This window comes from Lichenostomus cassidix, chromosome 12 (genome assembly GCF_008360975.1).
Source record: "Lichenostomus cassidix isolate B80296 chromosome 12, HeHo_3.0, whole genome shotgun sequence".
Lineage (NCBI taxonomy): Eukaryota > Metazoa > Chordata > Aves > Passeriformes > Meliphagidae > Lichenostomus > Lichenostomus cassidix.
Window position 1 is genome coordinate 4,441,107 of NC_139493.1, and position 23,279 is coordinate 4,464,385.

At 45.3% G+C, this 23,279-nt stretch overlaps 1 protein-coding gene across 3 annotated transcripts in view; it reads right to left on the reverse strand.

Moving 5' to 3' along the window:
* The window catches only part of MITF (melanocyte inducing transcription factor), a 100,099-nt gene extending 91,741 nt beyond the window's left edge, over window positions 1–8,358 (reverse strand). Inside the window, exon 1 of one of the 3 annotated variants that reach the window (XM_085072303.1) lies at window positions 7,967–8,358. In XM_085072303.1, coding sequence (XP_084928429.1) covers window positions 7,967–8,070 — 104 coding nt within the window. In that variant the 5' untranslated portion in view covers window positions 8,071–8,358. The remainder of the gene's footprint in view (window positions 1–7,966) is intronic. The other 2 variants (XM_085072304.1, XM_085072305.1) reach the window with 2 other exon arrangements.
* Window positions 8,359–23,279: the final 14,921 nt, after the last annotated feature.

Consider the following 23,279-nt stretch of genomic DNA (forward strand, 5'->3'; position numbering starts at 1 on the left):
ATTCAGGTTACATGCAAGGCTTAACGATATATTATCATCTTGCTGCTTTAAACACATCAAAATTGGCAAACTTCCAGCACCTGAATAACTCAGAGATTATCAACATCTTTCCAGGAACCCAAAATACCAATATTCACCTGGATTTTCTCAGAATTCACCCCAAATAAAATCTTTAATGTAACAGTAGGCCAAACCAGGCACGTAATCCTTGCACACAGACAAAGACTGCCTCTGTAGGTTTTGAACAGACACAAACATCCTTCCAACTCTCCAAAACTTCAGTGCTCTCTTCACAAGCAACCTCACAGGGTGGTCTGAGAAGACCAGACCCCCAACACACTCCCCCCAGCCACACCAGCCCAAACAGCAGGTTCAGGTGGGTTTACACCCATTTTGTGCCAGAAGAGCAGCACAAAGGAAGGTGCAACGTACCTGTGAATCTGGATCAGCTTTTTTTGGGGAGCAGTCAAGGAGGATGAATCCAGGTCTTCCCAGAGGTGGCAGCTGCAGCATTGTCCCCAGTGCAGCTGTTTCCCTGAGCTGTAATATCCCTATGAAATACCAACTGCAGGACTGGGCTCCAGCCACCTGACCCCACACCTGAAGTCCTCTAGAGTAAGAGAAAAAGGATCTGAAAAAAAGGCACTTGTTTTTTCTCGATGCTCATTTCTCCAAGGAACACAGAATTCATGAACTCCACATCTGCAAATGTATGTCCGCCTGCATTGTAAAGGAATAATCTTCACGGGAACTGACTTTAAAAAAACTTGTTTACGGTTAGAGGCAGCTAATTACAACATTAAAATACTAGCCTGAACCCCACATTACACTTGCATTCTGTTTTACATAGCAGTATACGTAACAATCATCACAGCAAGCAGCTCTGTTGGCTCATGCTGGAAGAAATAATTATATATCACAGCAACACAATTTCGCCCTTCAACCTGCCAGTCCAGTCCATGCAGCAGCTGTGAGCAGCAGGTCAGGGTGGGGGGAGCCTACAGAGTGTTTCTACATAATCACTTACCACTGAAGAAAAAAAAGCTAAAAACCACCAGCCCCTGGCTTGCATGCTTGGCAGAAAGCTGCTAACACAAACATTACAGCAGCCCTTGCAGCAGGGATGTTACCAGAAAAAATGAGCTCGATCCAAAGGCACTATTAGTGATTGAAGTATTAGCTGGAAGTTGTAGTGCAAGCCCTCCTCAGTAATTGTCACCATTTCTGTGCTTGTACCACTGATACCCACACTATCCTGTTTCACTTGGACACTACTGTGACCTCTCTGAAACACTTATTCTCAAGTGAAACCCACAGACAACAGTAACTAAGGCCTGTGCAAGCCACAAGCTGGAAATCTGGGCAAAGACAGTGAGACAGAGCCTTTCAAAAGGCACCCCAAAACTGTTCCTGCCCACCCACAGCAAGCAGAGCCTTGGGGTGCCTGGCACTGAAAACTGCACTTCTGCCTCAATGGGCTGGAGAACAGTCTGACCTCTTCCAAGACTTTGGTTCCAGTGAACCTGAATATTTAAATCTTGACACTCAAAGCGGCATCAGTTTTTTTTTTTTACAGCTATTGCAGATAAAGCAGTGGCATTTTTATGTTATGAATATGCAATAAAATTAGTTTTCCTGTGCTGTTCTTTTTCCCAGTGTGAAATGAAGTGTAAAACTACACACAAGCCACTAGTTGTGCTGTTACTGTTTAACTAGAGATTATTAAAAATAAATCATCGCAGTCCTAGTACAATATGATAGTGATGCAATGGTTAACTGTCCAGCAAAATCTGCCATGCCATGCTGCTTAATCATGTTGTCTTTGTTCCAGCAAAAAAAATATTAAAAGACAGTGAATTTTTCCAAGCAAAAAGGTTACAGCCTGTGTATTTCAAAAACTTTTTGAATCCAAAATAGAACGAGGCAGACAACAATGGCCAAGAGCCTGACCAGCTTAATGGAAGTTGGACTCTCATTTTGTTCCCAACACTGAAACAGCAGATTGTTCACAGAAGACAATTAACAGCCAACACACAATTTCAATTTTTTTTTTTTTTTAGCAGAAAAGTAAACAGAAAATTACTCCTCCTGTTTCATTTTCAAAGTCTTAAAGCATGTTGCTTTGAAAAGCAAACGCAGGAACAGGAGGACTACATCGTTAAGCATCAGAACAGGTTTCTCCTGTACCCTCATTTTTAAGCAGCTGTACTGATTTCTTCCCAATCAACTTTTAATCAGAGAGCATGGTTAAGAGGCTGAATTTGTTTGTAAAATAGCACATCTGCAAGTCTCTTCTGCTCTTGCTTCCCAGTTTTCTTCTAGATCCTGACCAGACCATACAGCAGGAATTAGTCATGCTGCCTAGCACCGTGCTGGAAAGGACCTCTGATACATTGCCCTAAGTGCCAAATAAAAACATACACAGTGCACAAGAGGCTCTGCAATGACCTGTTAATGACAGTGGGTAGGTTCCAGGCAGCCCCAAAAATTCTAGACCAGAAGCTTGTGAAATGACCTCCACTAGACGAGGGGAAATGAGCAGTACTAGGAGCAGCCCAGCGCTCATCAGCAGGGCTGCACAGGCTTATTTTCAGCCTTCTAAGGGACAGAATATTGATTCCAATTATCACCTGGAATCTGTAAATCAACAGCAGCCAGCTAGGGAAGTTTCCTGCTCACCAGAAAAGCACGGATTTATTTCAAGCAGAATGCATATTGTGTGCTCTCGCACACAACTAACGCAGCCAGCAGTCTAATAAATAAAAAGCAACCACATGTGCTTGCTAAAAGATGCACAGTCAGTGCAGCCAGCTCGGCCTCAAAATATCTGTGCCCTCTCTGATCAGCTTGGCAGCCACACAAAACCCTCCCGAGGAAAGCAGGCCAGGGAAGCAAAAAGGTGACGCTCCACAGTTCGTATCAAAGCAAATGCTGAACTGAATTTCATGGGCTATTTCTGTTTCCTTGCTAAATAGCAAAGGCCTACTGCAAATAACAGAGCGAGAGTTTCGCAGAAGAGAAAAGGTCACCCAGGATCTCTCACCATGGAAAATGCTCTGCTACAGAGAGGGAGCAGCACCGGCTCCCCGTGTAAAGAAATATACGGAAATACCACTTATTGTCTCCACATGTTTATACAACAGACACTCCAACTGCAGCCTTTCCTTTTAAGACTGTTTTCAAAAATAAAAAAAGTACAAAAAGATGTGGTGAGGGTTTCCTTCCCAGTGCAGCGAATTTGAGGTGCAGAATAAACATGGAATTATTGACTCACTCACAAAAATGTTACCGGAGAGATTTCAGAGACATACTTTTGGCTTAGCTCTACTCCCACTGACGTCGGTTCAGACTTTTACCACTGATTTCAGGCAGTGCTGGCCTACGTAGCACTTCCAGCTCAGCTATTATTACCTTTTAGTTTAAAATATGTAATGTTCCTCTGTAACAGACGGAAAAATATTTCAGGAACTTTTTAAATCTGTTCCTCCAAGATACATTTTTATATTTTTTTTTAATCACACTGAGACACGGTTCCTGGATGCAAGAACATGTGACCTGTTCTAAATAAAGGATATTTTCCACTTCTTGCACAACTGGAACAGATATAAGCAGTAGCTTGAACAAACTGCATTGCAGAACCCAACCAGAATATAAAACACTTGAATAAGATCCATAAATAGCAGTAATATGAAAAGACTACCTCCAATAAGGCACAAACTCAATGTTAAGCCTAATGTAATCAAGTTCAAATTCAATCACGCTGCAAAGTTCATTTACAAAATTAAATTTGATCATCTGCAGGCTAAGGCACTAGGGCACTTTAGAAGAGTCCTCTTTGGCTCCAGAGTAAGCACACAGTTCAAAAACGTGTGTCTATTTGGCGAAATTAATATTTCCTCAACAATCATTGCATATTAAAAGGGAAGCTTTAACCAAATCAAGGCTTCAGTATAGAGCATCAGATAAGAGCATCAGATAAGAGGAAAAAAACAAAAGGAAATGTTTTGCAGAGGATCCCAACTGAACAGAGATGAGGCACCAGCTGATATAAGTAAAATATTGATGGTTTGCACAAAAAAAAGGCCTTTGGACAGCAGGAATGATGAGAATTTTATAAAGACATCACTGCTTTAATAATGACAAACTCTACATATCAATGCTATTGCTCATAAAACAAAAATAAGCTTCCTAAGAAACTATCATGCAAATTAAATGCATTTCCTAATATTTTTTCCCACTAAAAATACTTCAGTAACTGCATCATTCGGGTGCTTTTTAACCAGTCTGAAAATATAGGCAACAGAAAAGGGTACAAATAGCAGTAATTTATCTGCAGGTTTTATTAAGAGCATGGCAGTAAATTACAACAGCTGACAGTAATTTGCTGGTGTTTGGTCACACAGACCATCCAAATGGACACACACTGCAGAGAACAAAAAAAAAAATAAGGAGAAAATCAATTTAATCTAGAAAATTTTGCTACATTCTCCACACCTGGGTTTGCTCAGATTGTCCTGTGCAGGGGCAGGCTGAACAGTCTTTACCTCCAGATACCAGTTTGACATCCAAAGCATTGCTAAATGATTTAAAGAATCCACATTAGAGATGTAACTCAAACCTCCAGTGCCCTGCTGACTGCGTGCAGACATGTCAGGATCTGTGTTTACTTTTGGTAATAAAACTCCATCGATTTCATTGTACATTGCTTGTACCAGGAAACAAACCTTATTTGCTTGTTCATTACACAAACACATACATATTTAAGTGTATGTACTTGTAGATTAAAACTATTATCCTTTGTGAATATGGCAGGAGAGAAAATATGAATATGAGGGGGAAAAAATAGATCTTATTGCCTTACTGGGTAGTCTTAAAGCCCAGTTTCCTCCCACAGCAAAAAATGACTCTGGAGAAACCAAAGCAACAGGAACATCATCTCAGTTTTCAAAGACATTCAACCATGGCAAATTCCAGAGATCCCATGAATGTAGGTATTGCTTTGCCCAAGGATCTAACTTCCTACGAGTCGGGTGGGTTTGGGAAGTATGGGTTTGACTGATCTATCTCACTCCCATGTATTCTCTCTACCCCTGTGATTAAAGCTTTTGCTGGGCTTACATTTTAACTTGGCCTCTAGCATTCAATTGTGGCTTGGCCTAAGTTAGTACAGTATTTACTGCAAAAAGCTTTTATTATTGGACCCCTTGCGGCTTTGGATTGCAGACTTGAATTATGAAATAGGGATGGAGTAACTGCGAGGGCACACTGGAGAGGAGAAATCTTTAACTGGATGTCACATATTGGAAAACAAGCAATCTGGGAGGAAGCAAATAGGAGGGCTTCTCTCAGAGAAGGACAGCAGTATCAGCAGGGCTGAGTTAAACAGGTCAACAAAACTGTTCCTTCTTGGTTCAGAGCACTGACATTCTTACCTATTTCTGAGCGGGGTGAATTTTCTGTGTACTCACAATCTCAGCTGCTATGAGTAAGCCAAGGATGCTTCTCAACTCTTACGGTTAAAAAGCTCACAGAAAGCCTTGAGTGTTGCTAGGAAATCAGCAGTTCTCACCCGGGAAAAGGGCAGATCGCTGTTTCGACTCAGCTCCTCACATCAGCTCTGGTTTGCCTGCTCCCCAGGCACTTTTCCAGAGCCAGGCTGTGGAGAGGGTAAGAAAGCAATTCCCATGGCCACAGTCCCACAACTACACCACGCTGACCTGCTGCTGTTCCACTCACTGCCGTGCAATTACTCCTGATTTACATCCACAAGAGAAAGCAGCAGGGTGATGCTGATAGCCTCGATAATCATCAGTCAAACTGGTTCCAGGCCTAAGCAGAGCTGAAGGACTACAGAAGTACTCTGAGATATGATCATGAAACAAACAGGTTTGTGAGCAACTTCTGCCTCCTGTTATCAAGTTTTATCAGCCTGGCTGCAGGGACAGGTTTACATGGACCTGGCAGAGCCCCTGACTCCTTTGCATCTTCATCTCCCACAATACCAGGAAGGCAACTGAGACTCTCCCTCGAGGTACGAGCTGTACGTGAGCTGGGCAGGCTCCACACTGAGGTTAACATGTCAGTTCACTATCTGCCAGAAAAGCCATGGATTGTTATTCCACCCTCGGGGCTCACTCTTCTCATACACATGGGTGCATGTGGAGGGACACGAGGCAGACTGGGATAAGCTGGTCACTCCTCCAAAATGCTCTCCTGGAAACATCAGGACAAATGTTGGTCTGAGGCACCACCAGGATGTCAGGATGACAGACCCTGGGGTCCCTTTAAACCCAAAGAGTGGGCAGTGCTGTCTTTGCAGGAATATCAGGTAAGGATATACTGGGGAAATTAACTCCAGAGAAGTTTGAAGTGACAGTATTTAGAAGACAGAAAAACACTCCAGCGATTCATTACAGAGTTTATTCACTTCTCCCTGAGAGAAGTGAACAACCCAAGGATGCATTTGGGTCCCAAAGCATCAAGTCACAGGAACTAAAAGCAGCTCCAACATCTGTGCAAGGTCAAATGCAGACCTGCTCTCCATGCTCACACCAGGAAAGCACAGACAAACTGCTGACTACAAAGAGGATAACCACAAAGGGTTGCACACCAGTTAGGACACTCAGCTGGTACAAACAGGGCTACTGGACCACAGCACAGTGGTCACGACTGCTGCACTCCACTGGCAACACAAGCATTAAACCTGTGTCTCTCAGCTGCCTCCATCACAGCTGGAACCCATCAGAGCCAGCGAATCCCATCTGCTCTGCACATTAGCTTGGCTCTCCAATAATTACCTGGGTAATGGCAACTTCCCTGCATAACCTTGGGGAGCAAAGGAGTTCTGGCAACTTCAGTTTGGTCAGATGGCTCGCTTGGGCTGCACATCACCACTACTACCTGCAACATTTCTGAGCTGTACCAAGGGCTCACTGAAGACAGGCCACAGCAGGTGGCCCCACATCTGTCAGCCCTTGTGACAGCAACAGAATTTTTAACACCTTTCACTACAAGCCTTCAGCGTTTCTGAACCATTCAGAGGATGATCAAAAAGTCATTTATTTACTTTGAAGTTGGTCTGACAGGTGGTGCAAAGTAAACTCATTCTAGCACTTTTTTTAATTTAATATTTACATTCTTATTCATTTTTCCACTATACAGAGACATATGAAGAGCAGTGTGGAAAACTAAAATATGAATATAGAGACAAGCTAACAACACATCAGTTACACATAATACATTGACAGTAACGATCTTATATTCAGGATAGGAGAGTGTTGAGGTGAAATAGAGGGCTCTTGAATGAAAACACAGAGGGAGAAAGGTGCCATCGCTGACAAGGTGGATGCTGGAGGCGCGGGAGAGCACTGACTTTCTTCTCCCAGCAGCAGGACGCACAACGGGTCGCTAACAGCCCACAAGGCAGGGAAACACGCACAGCCCGCCTTATTTCCCTTTACAGAGCATATCTACGCGACGCAGCCGCTCCAGATAAGCGAACAGCGTCTATTTCACGGAAAAAAAACCACACTCTAGGAAGAAAGTGACCTACCTAGCAAAAGTTTCCAGTCCCTAAGCGACTGCGGGTATCAAACCTGTTCTCAGACTCGAAAAAAACCCCAAAAACCACACAAACAAAAACCACGCAAAAGCCACACAGTCAAGAACAAGCTCAGACGCTACAAGACCTTGCGCAGCTCCGCGCTGAGCCCGCCGGAGGGTCTGGGCCGCGGGCAGCGCAGCTCCCCGGGCAGGTGCGGCCCGGGCTCGGCCCGCTCCGGCGGGGCTGCCCCGGGTGACAGCCGGGCCCGCACGGCCAACAATGCCCTTTACATAACGCGGGCCCGGCCCGCCCTCCGCCAACAACGCCGCTATTATGGCACGGAGCGCTCGGCGCTGCGCAGCGGGGGCCGCGGGGATGCTCCGCGCCCGCGCACGGCGGGGACCCGCGCCCGCAACGCCCCACCTGCTCTTGAGGGGCTGGCTCTTCAGCTCGTAGTACGTCTTGGGCTCCTCGTGGAACTCCTCGCCCACCTCGAAGTCCGGCACGATCCCCGACTCCGCCTGCATCGTCGCCGCGGCCGCTGCGAGAGGAGAGACGGGAGGTTACGGCTGCGGCGCCCAGCGAGCCCCGCCGCGCCGCCCGCCCCGCTCAGCTCCGCTCAGCTCCGCCGCCTGGGCTCACACACAGCGCCGCCCGCCCCGCCTGGGACTTGTAGTCCGCCCCGGGGCCGGCCGGGCCGCCTCCGCCCGCCGCGCACTACAAGTCCCGCCGCGCCGCGCCGCGCCGGGAGGGCAGGGCCGGGCCGGGCCGCGGCTGTCAGCGGGAGAGCGGGGCCGCCCGCACCGCCCCGTGCAGCCCGCCCCGTTCCTCCCCAGCCCGCCCCTTCCCCGCTCCCGGCCCATTCCCGGCCGTGCGCGCCACCTGCCGCCCCCTCCCTCCCTGCCGCCCCGCCCCCGTGACGTCACGCGGCTCTGACGGCACAGGTGCCGCTCGTGACGTCACGCTGTCCGCAGCCCCCCAGCGGCTCTCGGGGTTCGGCTCTCCGCAAAGCGCTGCGGTGTCTCTGAAATCACAGGGCCGTGGGACGGTGAGCATCCCATCCCATCCCCTCTCATCCCATCCCATGGCAGGGACACCTTCCACCATCCCAGGTTGCTCCAAGCTATGTCCAACCTGGCCTTGGACACTGCCAGGGATCCAGGGACAGCCACAGCTTCTCTGTGCCAGTGCCTCACCACCCTCACAGCAAAGAATTTCTTCCTCATATGCAATCTAAACTTGCTCTCCAGTTTGAATCCATTCTCCCTTGTGCTGTCTCTACAGACTCCTGTAAAAACTCCCTCTCTGTCTTTCTTGTGGGTTCACTTTCGGTGCTGGGAACCTCCAGCACAAAGAAAAAAGGGTTCTTCGCCTCCCCTTGGGAATGTCTGACCCATGCAGCAGGTGTCCAGCTGCAAACAACATTCCCATACAAGTGCAGACCTAGAAATCAGCCTTGCCAGAGTTCAGTTAGAGGGGAGGGTGTGATGGGTTTGAGTGCCAACCACAGAGATCAGCTGGCAGTAGAGCGTGGCACATTTATTGTCACTTACTTTGACGGGTTCAAAAGCAATGAATGTTTGCATCCCAGGACTTTGCACTTTTCCAATCAAGTTCCCAGCACAAGAATTGACAGCTCTAAGTGGCTTCCTTTGAACTTTACCTGCCTTTATAAATAGTCTAAAGCTCATAAACATGGCAAAGAAAGGTTCAGTAAAATGGAACATTTGAAGACAGCTGGGCTTCAGTTATTTCCAGCAGAAATGTTTTAATGCCACTTCATCTTCCAGTTTGGCTCCTGGCATGTTTGGGATACTAAGAGCAGATAAGCTCAGAACACAGAACTTGTTTAATGATCTTGTTTGGCCTTTGTTGTTCTCTTCAGTTTGGAGGCATGGTGCCATAGGAAGATGGACTTCAGGACTGGGGTTCTGTCCCTGAGCTCATGAGGGACCTATCAGCACTGATGATGACTCTGGACATCTCTGATCCTCGTTTACAACCCAGAGGGCAAGAAACCTTCCTCAGCTCTGTCCTGTCCCATCTGCTGTGACAGGAATCCCCCAGTTCAGAAATCCCATAGAGGTTTTCATTCATAACATTTTCCCAGAGCTTTGACCTCACTTAACGAAGTCCTAGCACAACTCAGAGAACCAGGACATTTAAGGATGCTGGTGATAATTGATGCTTAATAATTCTGGTGCCATTATATCACAGCTAAAATCACAACACTCCTGTTGTGCCAGGGGAACACCACTAATTCCAACACACCAGATAAGCCAGAAAAAGAGTCTTTTCCATACATCCTTTCCCTCTGTCTCAACTGCCAAAGCTGCTCAGTGCTGCACCAGGGACTGCTCACACCTGGGCAGCTAGGACTCCTGCTCATTTCAGGCAACGTGAGATTTGATTAAATAAACCCAAGAATTCCAGCTTGCTTCAGAAATTTAAGTCCCAGATTATTATGCAGCTGCCAAATTCCAAGCAATGCTTTAATAGCAAGAGTAATAACTTTAATGAATCAGATACAACAAATTGGATAAGGCCCTGAAGAATGTTCTTTTGAGCCCACATTGGCAGATGGCGGGGATGGCTCAACAGAGGAGTAGGCTTGATAACACTGCTTTGGGCAAAAAAAAAAGGCAACCAACAAACAAACAACTAAAAACAACTTAGAATAAACCCACTGCTCAGCTACATTTACAGCCTGTGCCTCTGTGGGTTAGGGGGTGTTGTGAGGAACTGTGTTTTCACAAGTGAGGAATCACTCCATGATTTGATGAAGGCAGTAAACAGCAGGACTCATCTCTTTGCAATGATCTTGCTTCTATTTTCCCAGGTGTAAAAATGAGATATTCTCTTCTGCTGTTCAAAATGTACAGCTTATGAGCCTTCAGCTCTGTTTTAATTATAGAACTAGTTCTAAAGAGCAAAGATCTTGTATGCAAATAAATGTCCCAGGCAATGCTGCTTCACTTGAGATACCACAGCCTCAGCTGGGCCAGCGTGTGCAGCTCCCAGGGAGAAAGGAAGCTGGTTTACTTTTCATCAGACCATGAATCTTTTGATTCTGTCTCGCAGTTTCTGTGCAATGCAAAGTTTTATCTGGTGTTCGGATCTAGGTAGTTTCTCCTTGCACCTGAGCTGACTGGGACTTTCACACTGCTTTGCTGAGTCATACAAAGTGTTCTTCTATTCATTATAGACGTCATCCATGTTTATATCATCTTTTTAGAGTTTATCTTTCAGGGTGAAAGAACAATACTTCTACTGTGCCTGAGCAGGATACTAATACGTAAGCATGGCCCAAAACAAAAATTATGCTTTAAAAAGCATCTTATTATGCCAATATTGCAGTTAAATTGCCATAAATAAAATTTAGTTAACCCCCAAATACGTACCAGGTGAAACTAAAGCTGAAGTGACTGTTGTATTGCTGCAGGGTTTCTGTAAAGTTACTCTCTATAGCTGGAATTCTGTGTAGCTCTGTTGATTGTTTTCCAGTTATGAATGTCAAACCACTTGAGGGAGGTGAGCAAGAATGATTATCCACTTTAGCAAAGTGAAAAACAAAATACAGAAGGGTCATTTGTCAAACATCAAATCAGTGGCAGAACACGAACTTCAATCTAGTGCTCACATTATGGGCATAACCCTACTAAGACTCTTACTAGGTCATATTTCTGTAGAATTGTCACTCCAATAAGGACAATTGCCTACAAACAAGTCCCAAACACTCTCTAGGAGGTAAAGTCAGGTTTCATCGGGGGCAGCCTTGTGTTCAGATTTAGGGCTCACTGGGAATGCACAACTTGGTTTTCTGTTACTTGAAAGCAAGTCCTTGCTAAGTCCTTTCCAGAGCTGGAAATTAACACCCAGCAATACAGTCTCAGTGCTTATGTGACACTTTTGTCTCATTCTTCACCCAAACTAATAAAACCCCTTCAAAAGCCATGAGCAATTGTGTTTGGGCTTCACAGTGCCATGTAGACATCTCTCTGGTCAGCATTGTTCAGTTATTTTTCAAATGATGGGTCTGATTTTCCTAAAGCCATTAAAATGTATTCATCTTGGGCAAATTCTCCTTTTCAGAGTGGATTCTCATCAAGACTGAGAAAGCAGCACAAAGGTTCAGGATACTGAGGGACTTTGGTCGTGCAGCTCCTGAGAAAGGTTTATCAGGAGACACAACTCTTCCTCCTTCTAAACCAATATTTCCTGTGATTTCAGCAATGATTTTGAGATACCATGGGGCACACAATTTACTGCGCAGCAAGCACATTGAACAGAGCTGCTACTTCCCCCCATTACACTTTGCAATTCCCTTATTTGTAGAATCCTCATTTATAAGTCCCATAATTTGTATTTTTCTTCTTCTGGCCTACAAGTCCCATTTAAAATGATTCTCCCATCAGTAATGTTACTCAAACTGCAGTCTGGGGATCTCTAGTTGACAGCAGGGAGCAACAACATAGATTGATATCTCTATAAGTAGGCAAAAAATTGACACACAACTCAGCAGAGTTCCCAGTTTGCAAGAATTCCCCCGCACCAACTATTTGTGCATTCATGTGAAGAGGAAAGGAAGCAGTCAATGCTGCTATTCAAAATAAAAAATAAACAGACATGTGATTTAATTTTGAAGAAAGTTCCCAGACTTTTGCATTCATACTCTGTATTGTACACTGCGAAATTCGTGAAGAGAATGCAATTTCCCCCTGCAGACTAAAAGACAAGAAGTTGTTATCGCTTTTTATCTCCCTACAAGGCAGAAGATTTGAGTAAAAGCATTCAGTATTGAGTATGAAAGAAAAGAGGCATTTAAGTGAGAGTTTCCAGTAGCCATGGAGAGATCTGGTAGAGTCTCACAGGAACATCCCTGTCCCGTTTCTTTGCTCCACCAAGCACATATAATGCCAGTTAAAATCTGCCACCTCCATTATCCCATTTCTTGTCCCAGTTCCTTTTTCTCCAGCCACACTGGAGACCCCCAGCCTGCCACCATCTCCCTTCCCCAGCTGCCATCCCATCTCTTTGCCCAGCCAAGACACATTTTCCCTCCTTTGGACTTGAGCTTCCTCCACCTCCCAGTGATACCCACACACGTTTATTTAATCACAGTTTCTGCCTACCCTGAGTGCTGTTGGAGCTTTGTCTCCAATAAGGTGCAGTTTTCACCCTTTCTGCTTCCAAATCAAGGGTTTTCCTTTTACCCAGGAAAAGAAACCCAACAATTTCCTCTCAGCTCCCTACAGACAGCACCTCAGAAATGTAACAGACAGGAAATCCTGCTCCCATTTAGGGTGGAAAATGCCTGAGAGGGATGGAACATATGGAAATTCAACTGCTGCTTTGCTGTGCATGTACCAGGTACAGTTTTGCAAAGAATGATCATTTAGCCTTTAGATTGTCACAAGAGCAGCACGTGACATATCTCTGACATATGTGAAAACCTGCAGCCACATACAGCAAGATAATTTTTCCAGGCTTTGTCAGTTTTCATGCAGGGCTTTGCTAGACAGCCAGAAACAACCAGATGTTTTGAGAAGGAATCCAAAAACCATTTTATGAGGGAGAACAACAGGCCAGCTACCCCATGTCTCAGCAGGACAACCTTGCTCTCAAAAGCCTGCTCCATGCAAGATGCTGTTGCCAGGTCTAATAATTTCACTTCAAAGTTTTCATTTGCTTCTCTTAGAAAAAGTTTGGAGTTCTGGGATTGAAAATGGGCTCCCTTGTTACATGAATACACCAGGAGAATTAAGGAGAATTCATGTTTTAAAATATAGTTTCTAAGAATGTGTCATCAGTTTGGAACAAAGTCTGAAACCCTGTCAGTCCCAGGGTAGTTTTATCGGCAGAACTGAAGGAGATTAATTCTGCAGCTGGGGCTCCTGAACAAATTATGTTACTCTAATGAATCATTCACTAATTCCTAGTCCTCCCTTTCTTCATCTCTGCCATATTTGGATAAGTAATGGAAGAATTCAAGGGGGAACTGGACAATCTCTCTTGTTCAATATCCTTGTTTTGATTTTCACATGTTCCTCTTTCCAGATGCTAACTCATGACACTGGTTAGCAACAGCAGGGGTGGCGCAAACAGAAGCTGGAAGAGCAATGTCATTCTGACTCGGCTTCAGGGGGAAAAAAAAGCCTAGACTGGGATTAAGTCATTCCCTCTGGTTCTTCATCAAAAGAATTGCCTTCATGATTTCCACGCCAGAGACTGAGCCTGGTGCTCGAGGCAGATGTTCCTGGGTTCAAGCAGAGGGTGTGGGGAGTCAGGGACAAATGGTCAATCCTCCCTGGTTTGGGGACATATTCAGGGGAGGGATGTGCAGGATGGAGAGGAGAGGCTGAGGACTCTCACCTTCAGTCCCTGGCCTGGGGAGCAGGAGCTGACAGGCTCTAGACTGGGCTTGCAGCCAGTAACACCCAGTCACCTCGGAAGTGGTGACTGTGCATTTGCAAGTGGAGAAGTAGGGAGTTGGCCTTTTCTTTGAGTGAAAGCTGAGGTTCTCCTGGGCTAGAGCAGCTCTAAGAACTACTGCCAGGAGAATGACAAATCCAAGGCCAAGAACAGGGTCAGAAGAGCTGGCAGCAGGCTGTGTGTCATTGGCTGCTCCTGGGGACCAGAGGGTTATTCCTTCAGTGGGGAAATCTTTTGGGTCTGACTTCTTGAGGAAGGCAGAAGGAAAGGCAGTGGAAGAAGCAGCCAGAGCTGGACCCCAGCAGGTATCACTCACTGGCACTCAGACACGGCCATGGACAAGCTGGGAACAACAGCTTGAAACTCAGGAAACGTCTGTGGAATAAAGTTTGTGAGGCCAAACCTCATCTGGCCAACACGGCATTGCAAATCCAGTTAATTAAACTGGTGCAAAGGCCAGAGCAGACGTCGATAAAGCAGGTTAAACTCTCACTTATGCTGATTTAATGTAATTCAGTACAGCATCAGTGGTAGTTAAACTGATTAGAGAGTTAACTGGTTTAAATACATTTGCCCTAAGTACTGGTGCTGGTTGAACTGGACTGCTTTAAAGCAAAAAGCAAGCTGTAGACCTCTGCCAAACTTCCCCTGTTGTGTTTAAACCAGCACAACCTGTAGAGACACGTAAAAAACTGCTTTTAACCAGGAGCAAAGAGCACTGAGAGCAGGGGACTTGGCTCAGCAGCCCTGGTCTGTGGTGCCTCATTCTCAGCTTTCCTGAGAAACTGAGCCACTTTCACGTCAGCAACGCTTTGGTCTAAATTTGTTTCCCAAAAATCCTGTTATAAAAGGTGAGACTAAAATCACAGCTCGTTTTCAAAATACACAATCTCATCAATTTAGGGGGAAGGTGTTTGTTTCCTTTCCCACTGTCTAATAATAGTTTTGAATGGAAAAAGCACAGATTTTTCAGTGAAAACTTTCTCAGGCTTCCTGTTTTTTTACAATTCCATTAATGATTCCTGTGCTTTATGTGTCTTTTCAGATATTTCATTACAAGCACTATCTGAAGAGAACAGGACTTTTTTTTAACATTAGAAATATGAATATTAGTAGTCACAATGAGTTCAAATACCAAGACTTTAATATTTCTGCTTTACAACACATCATGAAACACAAACCCTCCTCGAATATCTTCAATTACTCACTCACCTGAAATCAGAATATCAAATATTATTCTAATAAATACTAAAATATTCTCCACCTGAAGTCAGAATCCCTTTTTACCCACAGCATCTTCATAATTTCTACATTTCTATGCCATCACCTAAAGAGTTTGTCTTCAAACAAAAACCAAGCAGTGAAAGAATCAGAAATCCAAAGCAAAATTAAAAAGTCTTTAGTACATAAAGCCTGCTGAGACTTGTGGGGTTTTTGAAGCAGAGGATTTAAAGGATAAAGGCCAATTTGCTGAATTTTTTGTGTTACCTTTCACACTTTTGGATGTACAAAAAGGATGCCTTCAGCTAGCAAGACAGTGTGGCAAGTGTTTTAAATCCATACTATACCAAGGTAATTGGGAGCATCAAGGGCCAAAACTATTTATAGTTAAGATCAAAACTACTCATACAAAAAAAAAAAAAAAAGAAAAAAGCTTCCCAAACCTCTTCTTGAGTGATCATTAAATGCTTTACTCATAATATGGGCCTCTTTCAGATCCCCACAGGGATGTAATACTTTTTTTTGCCCTCTTGCCTCTCAGCAGGATGCCATTTGATCTGAACAGGCACTGTAAGGCCATGTCATTGCTTCCATCTAGCTGGAAAGGATAATTTGCCAAAGGATTCTTTTTTCTTTAATGAGACTTCATTAAGAAAAGGGAAGGTAAAGGTAAAGGCCTGGGAACCCATCCCAGCACACTGGATGTGAATCCCCTGGACCCATCTCATGCTTGGGAAGCCATGAAGAAGAGATGTCCCTTCCCTGAGTGCAAAACCAGGGAGGAGTTTAAATGTTTACTTCAAATATGTGTGTGCAAGAAGCAAAAATGAGGCAACCTACCCAGTAAAATGCCTCTGTGGTTTTGCCCCTCTGTTTGCATCTCTCCAACAACTGTTTCCCTCACTCTCCTTGGCTCTGTGTTCATCCAGCACTCGTTCCCATCAGTGCCACCCTGTGAGGAGGCTGACAGAAATGCTCTGGGGGGAGCATCAATGTCCCCAAACACACAGCCATAGCCCAGCTGTGCCCCTGCAGTGCAGCCTCAATCACCCACTGCTTCTCTTCATTTTGTCAGTCCTTTGCAAAGCACCAACACTGCTTTCTGTATTGGGAGACTTGATATAGAATAGCCCAGCCTGGACCAAGCTGTGCAGAGCTGATACAGGAACAGACACATGGCTTAGCCTTCCACACCCTGCCCAATGATGTAGTGCATGAGAGCAGGGTATCCAAACTGCTTCAGATGGCCTCAGTTATTTGGCACAGCAGCTTTCAGGGATGTAGCTAAAGTGAGCTGACTCCTCTCCAAGGAGCTCGTCAGTAAGAAAGCCAGACCTGGAGCTCCTGTTGTCTGCTTTCCCAGCAGTTAATGCCATTACTGGGGTAAAATTTAATAAAAAGTACACTCTGTACAGCTGTGGGAGAATGGAGGAAACACTCTCTAGTGATATCCAGGGAAAGTCATTGCCTGGATAAAACTTATTTGCAGCACAAAGGCCTTGCTCAGCAGCAAGTCAAGCCTACTTGGAAGGGTTTAATCTAGAGATTAAAAGTTACCAGAAATCCACCTCCCCGTGCTCACCTGGGCTGTCCTTGCTACAGACCTGTTTGCCTGTGGCATCCAAGCAGTGGATACTCAAGCAGATACTCAAGCAGATACTCAAGCAGAGCAGCCTTGAGTATCATGAACCCAGTACTTGCCTCACACCCATGTCTGCATCCAGCTAATTAGTCTGGTTGTTGTCAGAACCTCCACAAGTCTTTTAAATTTCAATAAAGGCAAAGAGGAAGCTCCATGCTGTAGCTCATGGGTTTTCTGATACACACCAGTGGGAGTTCCTGTATCAGTTCTACCTGATCCTTATCAGGGAAGAGATTTCTGAATCAGATTATTCTGTCTGGAGTTGATAAAGCCTATCTCACCTAATTTTCCCCAGCAGTGGCTGGATTTACTGGAACCAGGGATGGACTGGGGGCTACAGGTACTGCAGGATTGGAGTGCAAGATAAATAAAAATACATTATTTATAATTTCTACACATTATTAGCAGAAGCAGCACAAGGTGCAGTCACTGGCACTTCTGTGTATCCTAAGTGTTCATCAACCTTTCCTTGATGTTAGCAAGTCTATTAATAAAGTGTTGCAAGCAATCAGAACTGCTCCACCAGCCTGGGAGGGGGAGTGTTGGTGACACGGTGTTCCAGCTGAAAGTCATGTAAAATCCTCTATCCCTTTTGCTGAAAGACACTATCATCAGCAGCAGCAGCAGCAAATGTAAATGTGCAATCACAGCACCTTGTAATTAATGGGAAGTCACAGGCCCCCTCAGCACTGCAGATCCTCTTCCACTGGTGGTGAGTGAACAGGATTCTTGCCCAGCTAGGGCATTAGCAGTAAAATTCAACACATCCAGACTTAAAGAAGAAAAATACCACTGTGTGCTGACCTTCCCAGGTCTGCTGTGTCCCCTTGGTTGTGTGGCTGAAGCCACCCTGTCCCTCAGCTCCCTGGGTGATAGAAAGGGCTCTGCCCTGGAACTCAGCAGCAGGGTGATGCCTTTGCTGACTGCAGACACATCTGAAACCCCACGTCAGCACCCTGGGGAGATGCTGTCTGAGCTCATTGCAGAGCGCTAATACTGGAAAGATCATGTAGGCCTCGTTAAGAAATAGTTTTGTTCTTGAGTCTGTCTTACTTTTTAAAGCACCCAGGAGACAGCAGAACCACCACATTTCCTCTTACACTCAATATTCTGACTGGGGGCCTGAAGCACTCACTGCCAGATGTTGCCCTGCTCTCATACAATCCATGTGACACAGGCATCAATGCCAGCAGCTGCATTTCCCTGTGATGTCAGTGCTCACAGCAGCCAGCAGAAAGTTCAAGGGGCAGCTAATGGGCACATGTGCAAGATCATGTATTTTAGATAGAGTGTTTTGGTCCTAAATATGTCTTGCCTGAGCCACCAAACATCAAGCTGCCTCTGCTCAGCACCACACCACCCCCATGTTTATTCTTTGTCATCATTCTCGCACATGCATCGTGCTGGTGGTGATACTTAGGTATTTTATTTTAAGTGAAAAAAATTAGTGTGGGAAAAACAAACATGTACTTCATTTATCCAAATTCTGGCCTGGATTTTTATAAGATTTTCTTGAAAATTGAATTATTATTATTATTATGAAGAAAGAAGTATGTTAATGCTGTGCTGGTGCATATATTTACAGTCTCTCCTACACTCAGCATGAAGAAATAATTCACCACAAATAATGACATTCTGTTCCCATTGCAGCTTTGCCCACATTCTCAGGTCTCCACGCAGCTTCAGCACAAAAAAAATCAAAAACAAGAGACATCCAGACCAGAGGAGGCCATGGAGTGCTTGCTGACAGGTCTGGGTGGGCACCCATGGCTTCCCATGCTCCTGACCTGTTTGATTGTCCCTTCCTTTGCTGTGTCAATAAAGGCAAGGAAAAACCCACCTGAACAGCACTCCAGCAGCACAACCAGCTGCTGTCAGGTTTTAGAGCCATTAAAAGCTTGCAGGGAACCTTCCAGTACCAAACCAGAACAGATCAGCTGAAGAAATACCAGGAGTCTTCAAAGATTCTCGTCTGGGAGACAAAAGGACCTCCTGGTGTGATGTCAATGGATTGAAGATGCTAAGCAGGGAGCTGGTCCTAGGACCTCACTGTGCTCCCTTGGTCAGAGAAAACCCTGGATCTGTTCTCTGCCAGAAAGGGGACATTAAAAATGGGAAGGAAGCAGAGGGGAATTCCAGAGAACTGAGTCGGGGAGCACAGAAAAAACTGTTTGTTGCGTGTCTGGCATGCACCTGACTGACATTTCCCTCTTAAAAATGCTCCCAGTAGATAAACCCAGATAAAGGGGCAGAAGTCTTATGATTCAAACACGTGTTGAATAAGAAACCACATAAATGAAAATATCAAGGATTCACTGACTGATGAAGCAATGAGCTCTATTCTGTAAACATATTTTCAAGGGAAAATCATGTGCCTTGTGTAGAAAAAAAAAGTTACTTTCTTTTGGCAAAGCTCTATGAAAGTTCAGTGAGCCACATCCAGTTACTCTCAGTGGGATCTGAAGCTTGCTTTAGGCTGCTTCCTATCTGAAGGATTTATTTCTTTTAGCAATGTTGTCACATTCTGTCCATTGAGTGTCACCTTGTGGCACAGCAGGACACCAGAGGCACCAGGGCTCCTGGGCAGAATTGTGGGGTGGCCGTGCCTTGTGCCACCAGGGAAGACCTAAACCTGAGCTCCTGTTCCTTCTGGCTCTGAGCTACAGTTGGAAAGTCAAGCAGGAAAGTCCTTCCAAACGGCTGCTCACTCACCAAAATTAGGTCACTAAGGGGGAAGAAATGTCCCCGCAGACTGTAACAGCGAGAAACTTCCTACGTGAATTACGTGGGACTGGCAGCCTCTCTACGAATGCCACTCAAAGCACCCTCCCACCTCCAGGAGTCTATGGAGAGGGCACAGGCAATGGGATTTTTCCATTCTCTTAACCAAGTTTTTCCTTTCAGCCATTCCCAGCTCCTCTGGAACACTTCAGAGGGAGATTTACTGAAATACCTGTGGACTGAGTGCCAGAGAAATCCAAAATCTGTGGCGATGGGTTGTGCCTGCAGTTGAGAGTTGCCATCCTTGGCTGCCCAACATCTCTGCCCTGGAGCCCACTGGGGTGCATGGACCATTCTCCTCAATAGGCCCAGCATCTCAAGCAACTCTTTTGGGATGGCTTTTGTGTGCAGTCAGCACAGGAAGCCACAAATATACTCAGAGTCATCCCCAAAATGGCAAAACTAAGCACAGCAATGTGCTTGACAACTTTTCCAGTCCTCAAGCTGGTTTCCGTGCTCAGAGCTGCCAGAATGGGCACTTCCAAGCAGGAATTCAGGTACCAGGAGGTCTAGAAACACTATTTTTTTGCACACATTCCTTCTCCCAACTTCTAAGCTCAGTCAACAGAACCCAGAAAACGACGGGAAGGAAGCTTGTTTAGAATAGAGGAGAAGAAATCTTTCCAACTAAAATCACTGAAACACCTTTGGTTTTTGGCTCTGCAGAAATGCCAACACAACCTTGAGGGTATATATGTGGAATTTTGCACTGGTGTGCAGGTATCCCTAGACTCACAGACCAGAGGACTCTGAACAGCCATGTACACCCCAACACACACGTAGAGCTGTTTACTCATGCTGAGTATTAGTGCTGCCATGAGTAGACCTGTAGTAACCAGTGACTGCTTCCTCAGAGAGGTACTGCTCAACACGGGTGAGGACATTATGGCTTGAGAGAGGGTGAAGGTGTGCAATGAAATCTGGTTGACATCACTAGCAACCAACTTGCTCTCAGCGTGGGACCAATTAGGATGTCCCAGTCACTCTCAGGACACGATTTTATTATTTTTCAAGGATTCTCTTGTCCCATTGCAAGACACCTCTCTCCTTGAAGGGTCTTAAAACCCATGGAAGGGTTTCTGCATCAAGGTACCATTGCTCCACAGTCTGCACCCACAGCCATTTCAAGCCTCTTTTCCCTACAGGTGTAATCTCAAACAGTCCAGAACACAGAGGCACTGGAACACATCAGCTGACTAAAACCAAAAGTGCTAAATCTCAACCATCTGTTAAAAAATGTGGAACCATTGACTCATTAGTTTCATCTAACTCTACCAGCACAATAAAAAAACCACACGCCTTCTGGAGAACAATATCAACACGTGGGGGAGGATATCATCTCTGCAACATGGGGTGGGATGTTGTCGTTCAGAACAACTCTCTGAACTCTGTCAGGTCAGAGCTGCAGTAGATTGGCAGAATTTGTGTGGCTTTATTGGGGTCTGGGTCAGTCCTTTCCCTGGAAATGGGTTTGGGTTTTCTCCTTTGACTGGGGATCTGGTGGTACAAAGCCAGGTGGGAGTTTGTCTGCTTTTACCACTCTATTTTAGAGAAGTTTTTGTCTGCTTTTACCACTCTGTTTATGAGCAGTTCTTAAGCAATTCATTTTTGAGCTGAAATTACACACAACTAGCAAAAAGAAGATGCAAGCAGCCACCTCTCCCACCCCCCTGTTGGGCTGTCCCTGTCTCATCTGGCAAGTCCCTATTATCTGGGATCACAGTAATTCTGGGGGATTACTCACAGGCCAACCACAGCCACTTGGAACAACTTTTCCAGACAAGGAGGAGTGAAAGCTGGTGAATATGAGTTTAGCAGAGAGTGCCTCAGTTCAGGGGAGCTGCTGAAGAAAACATAAATAACGAGGGAAATCAGCCCTTGGCCGAGTTCAACCTTTGAAAGTTGAAGTCTCCTGCTCATGAGCTCACCATGCTCTGCTGAGCAAGTGGAAGGGAAACGTTTTCTCTCTCCAGCGTGACTTGAAGAAAGGAAGTTGTGTGGGCAGAAGCACCGAGGTGACTCTAAATACAGTGATGTCTCCTTCCCTGCCACTCAGGCTTGAGAGCACTTGCTTTCTTCCAGTTGGGCAAGTTTCAATGGCAAGACGTATGGAGGAAGATATTCAATACCTCCTGCTCTGGAGACATTTATGTCTACAGCCAATTATGACTCCAGCCATGAAGTTTTTATTGCTACCTCTCATGCAGATTATTTATTGTGACTTCCTTTTTTGAGTAGGCTGTTTATTTTTAAGCAAGTGCTGTTACATTTTTCACTAGATTACTAATAGCCACGTGCTCTGGCTGCTGAAGCTGAATAAGCTGATGTAACTGTAGGTCAGGATCTTAGCTCCTTCCTTAGTCTGTCCACAAAATAAATGTAGAGGATGAACTTGGTGTTTTCTCTAAGAGGTCTGTGTGCTTTCCAGTTGGAAGATAAGGCAGAGCCCCACTAGCAGAACAGCCATCAGGGGTGAGCTGAAATGGGTGGGACTGAGACTGAATTAAAACTTCTACCCACCATCAACAGGGCTTTGCAAAGTACAGGGTTAAGGCAGAACTTTGCATTTCAAATCACTTTTGCAGTAGCCCCTTATTTATGATGAAGCTCTTTAGGCTAACAGTAATTTAGGAAATTCTCATCCCAGTTTTGGACATTGCTTTCCAAAGCCCCACAGAAAGCTGACTGCACTCTCTGGCTCAGCTTGTGGCTCAATATTATAGTGGGCATCAAACACTCTCCTGGCATTGGGGTGCTCTGGGGGTTCCTTGGCCAATGTTACACAGCCAAGGGCTTGCTGGAACATCTCAAAGCCCCTCCTCACCAATGTCCTCCACCCACCAGATTTTTTTATCCTGCTGGGAGTTTCTGACAGCATTTCTGGGTTTTGTTGGGGTTTTTCTGTTTGTGTGTCTAGAAATGAGGAAATAAGATTGCTCTGGGTTTCCTGAACATGTCTTCCTCTCATGAGAGGAGCTTACTGGAAGCACACATTCCTGGATAGGCCAAACAGCCCTGGGCTGCCCTTGCTGGGTGCAGAACAAGGGAAAACAGATGCAACAATCAGGCTGTTTGGGGTGTCTCCTTACACTCCTCTGTGCTTTGCTCTTGGGCATTGAGCAAGATGGAGCAGAGCCAAGAGCCACAGAGCATCACCAGCTTCAGAGTCAGACCATCCCTCCATGCCATGGGGAGCTCCTGGAAAATGCTTCATCTGCTCATCAGTCTGCCAAGGACCTGGTGTTAGACACCTCCACTCTTCCCAGAGAAAAGATTTCAAGGAGACAATATACACCTACAAGCAGTTTTTAGGTTATTCGTGTACACAGGACTCTGAGGTAAAATGTTCCTGTTCAATCAAGAACACAATTTCCACAGTATTTCCAGTTGCTGAGTCCATTATGTGGTACCCAAATTTCTGGGTGATTGGTGCATCTGTCTGGCACCTCCTATATGGTTATTGAAAAATAAATTTGTTCTCTACTATTTCAAGTGAAGATTACTGGGATGAGTACACTCCAAATTCCCCTGAAGCTGAAGTTTTGGGATGGGCTTCGAAGCCAATATGCTTTGGATCAAGCCTTCAGCACATTGCTCAATTTTCCATTCTTTGCAGAAAAACAGTTTACCAATTACAGGGTGGAAAAGGGCAGCAGAGAG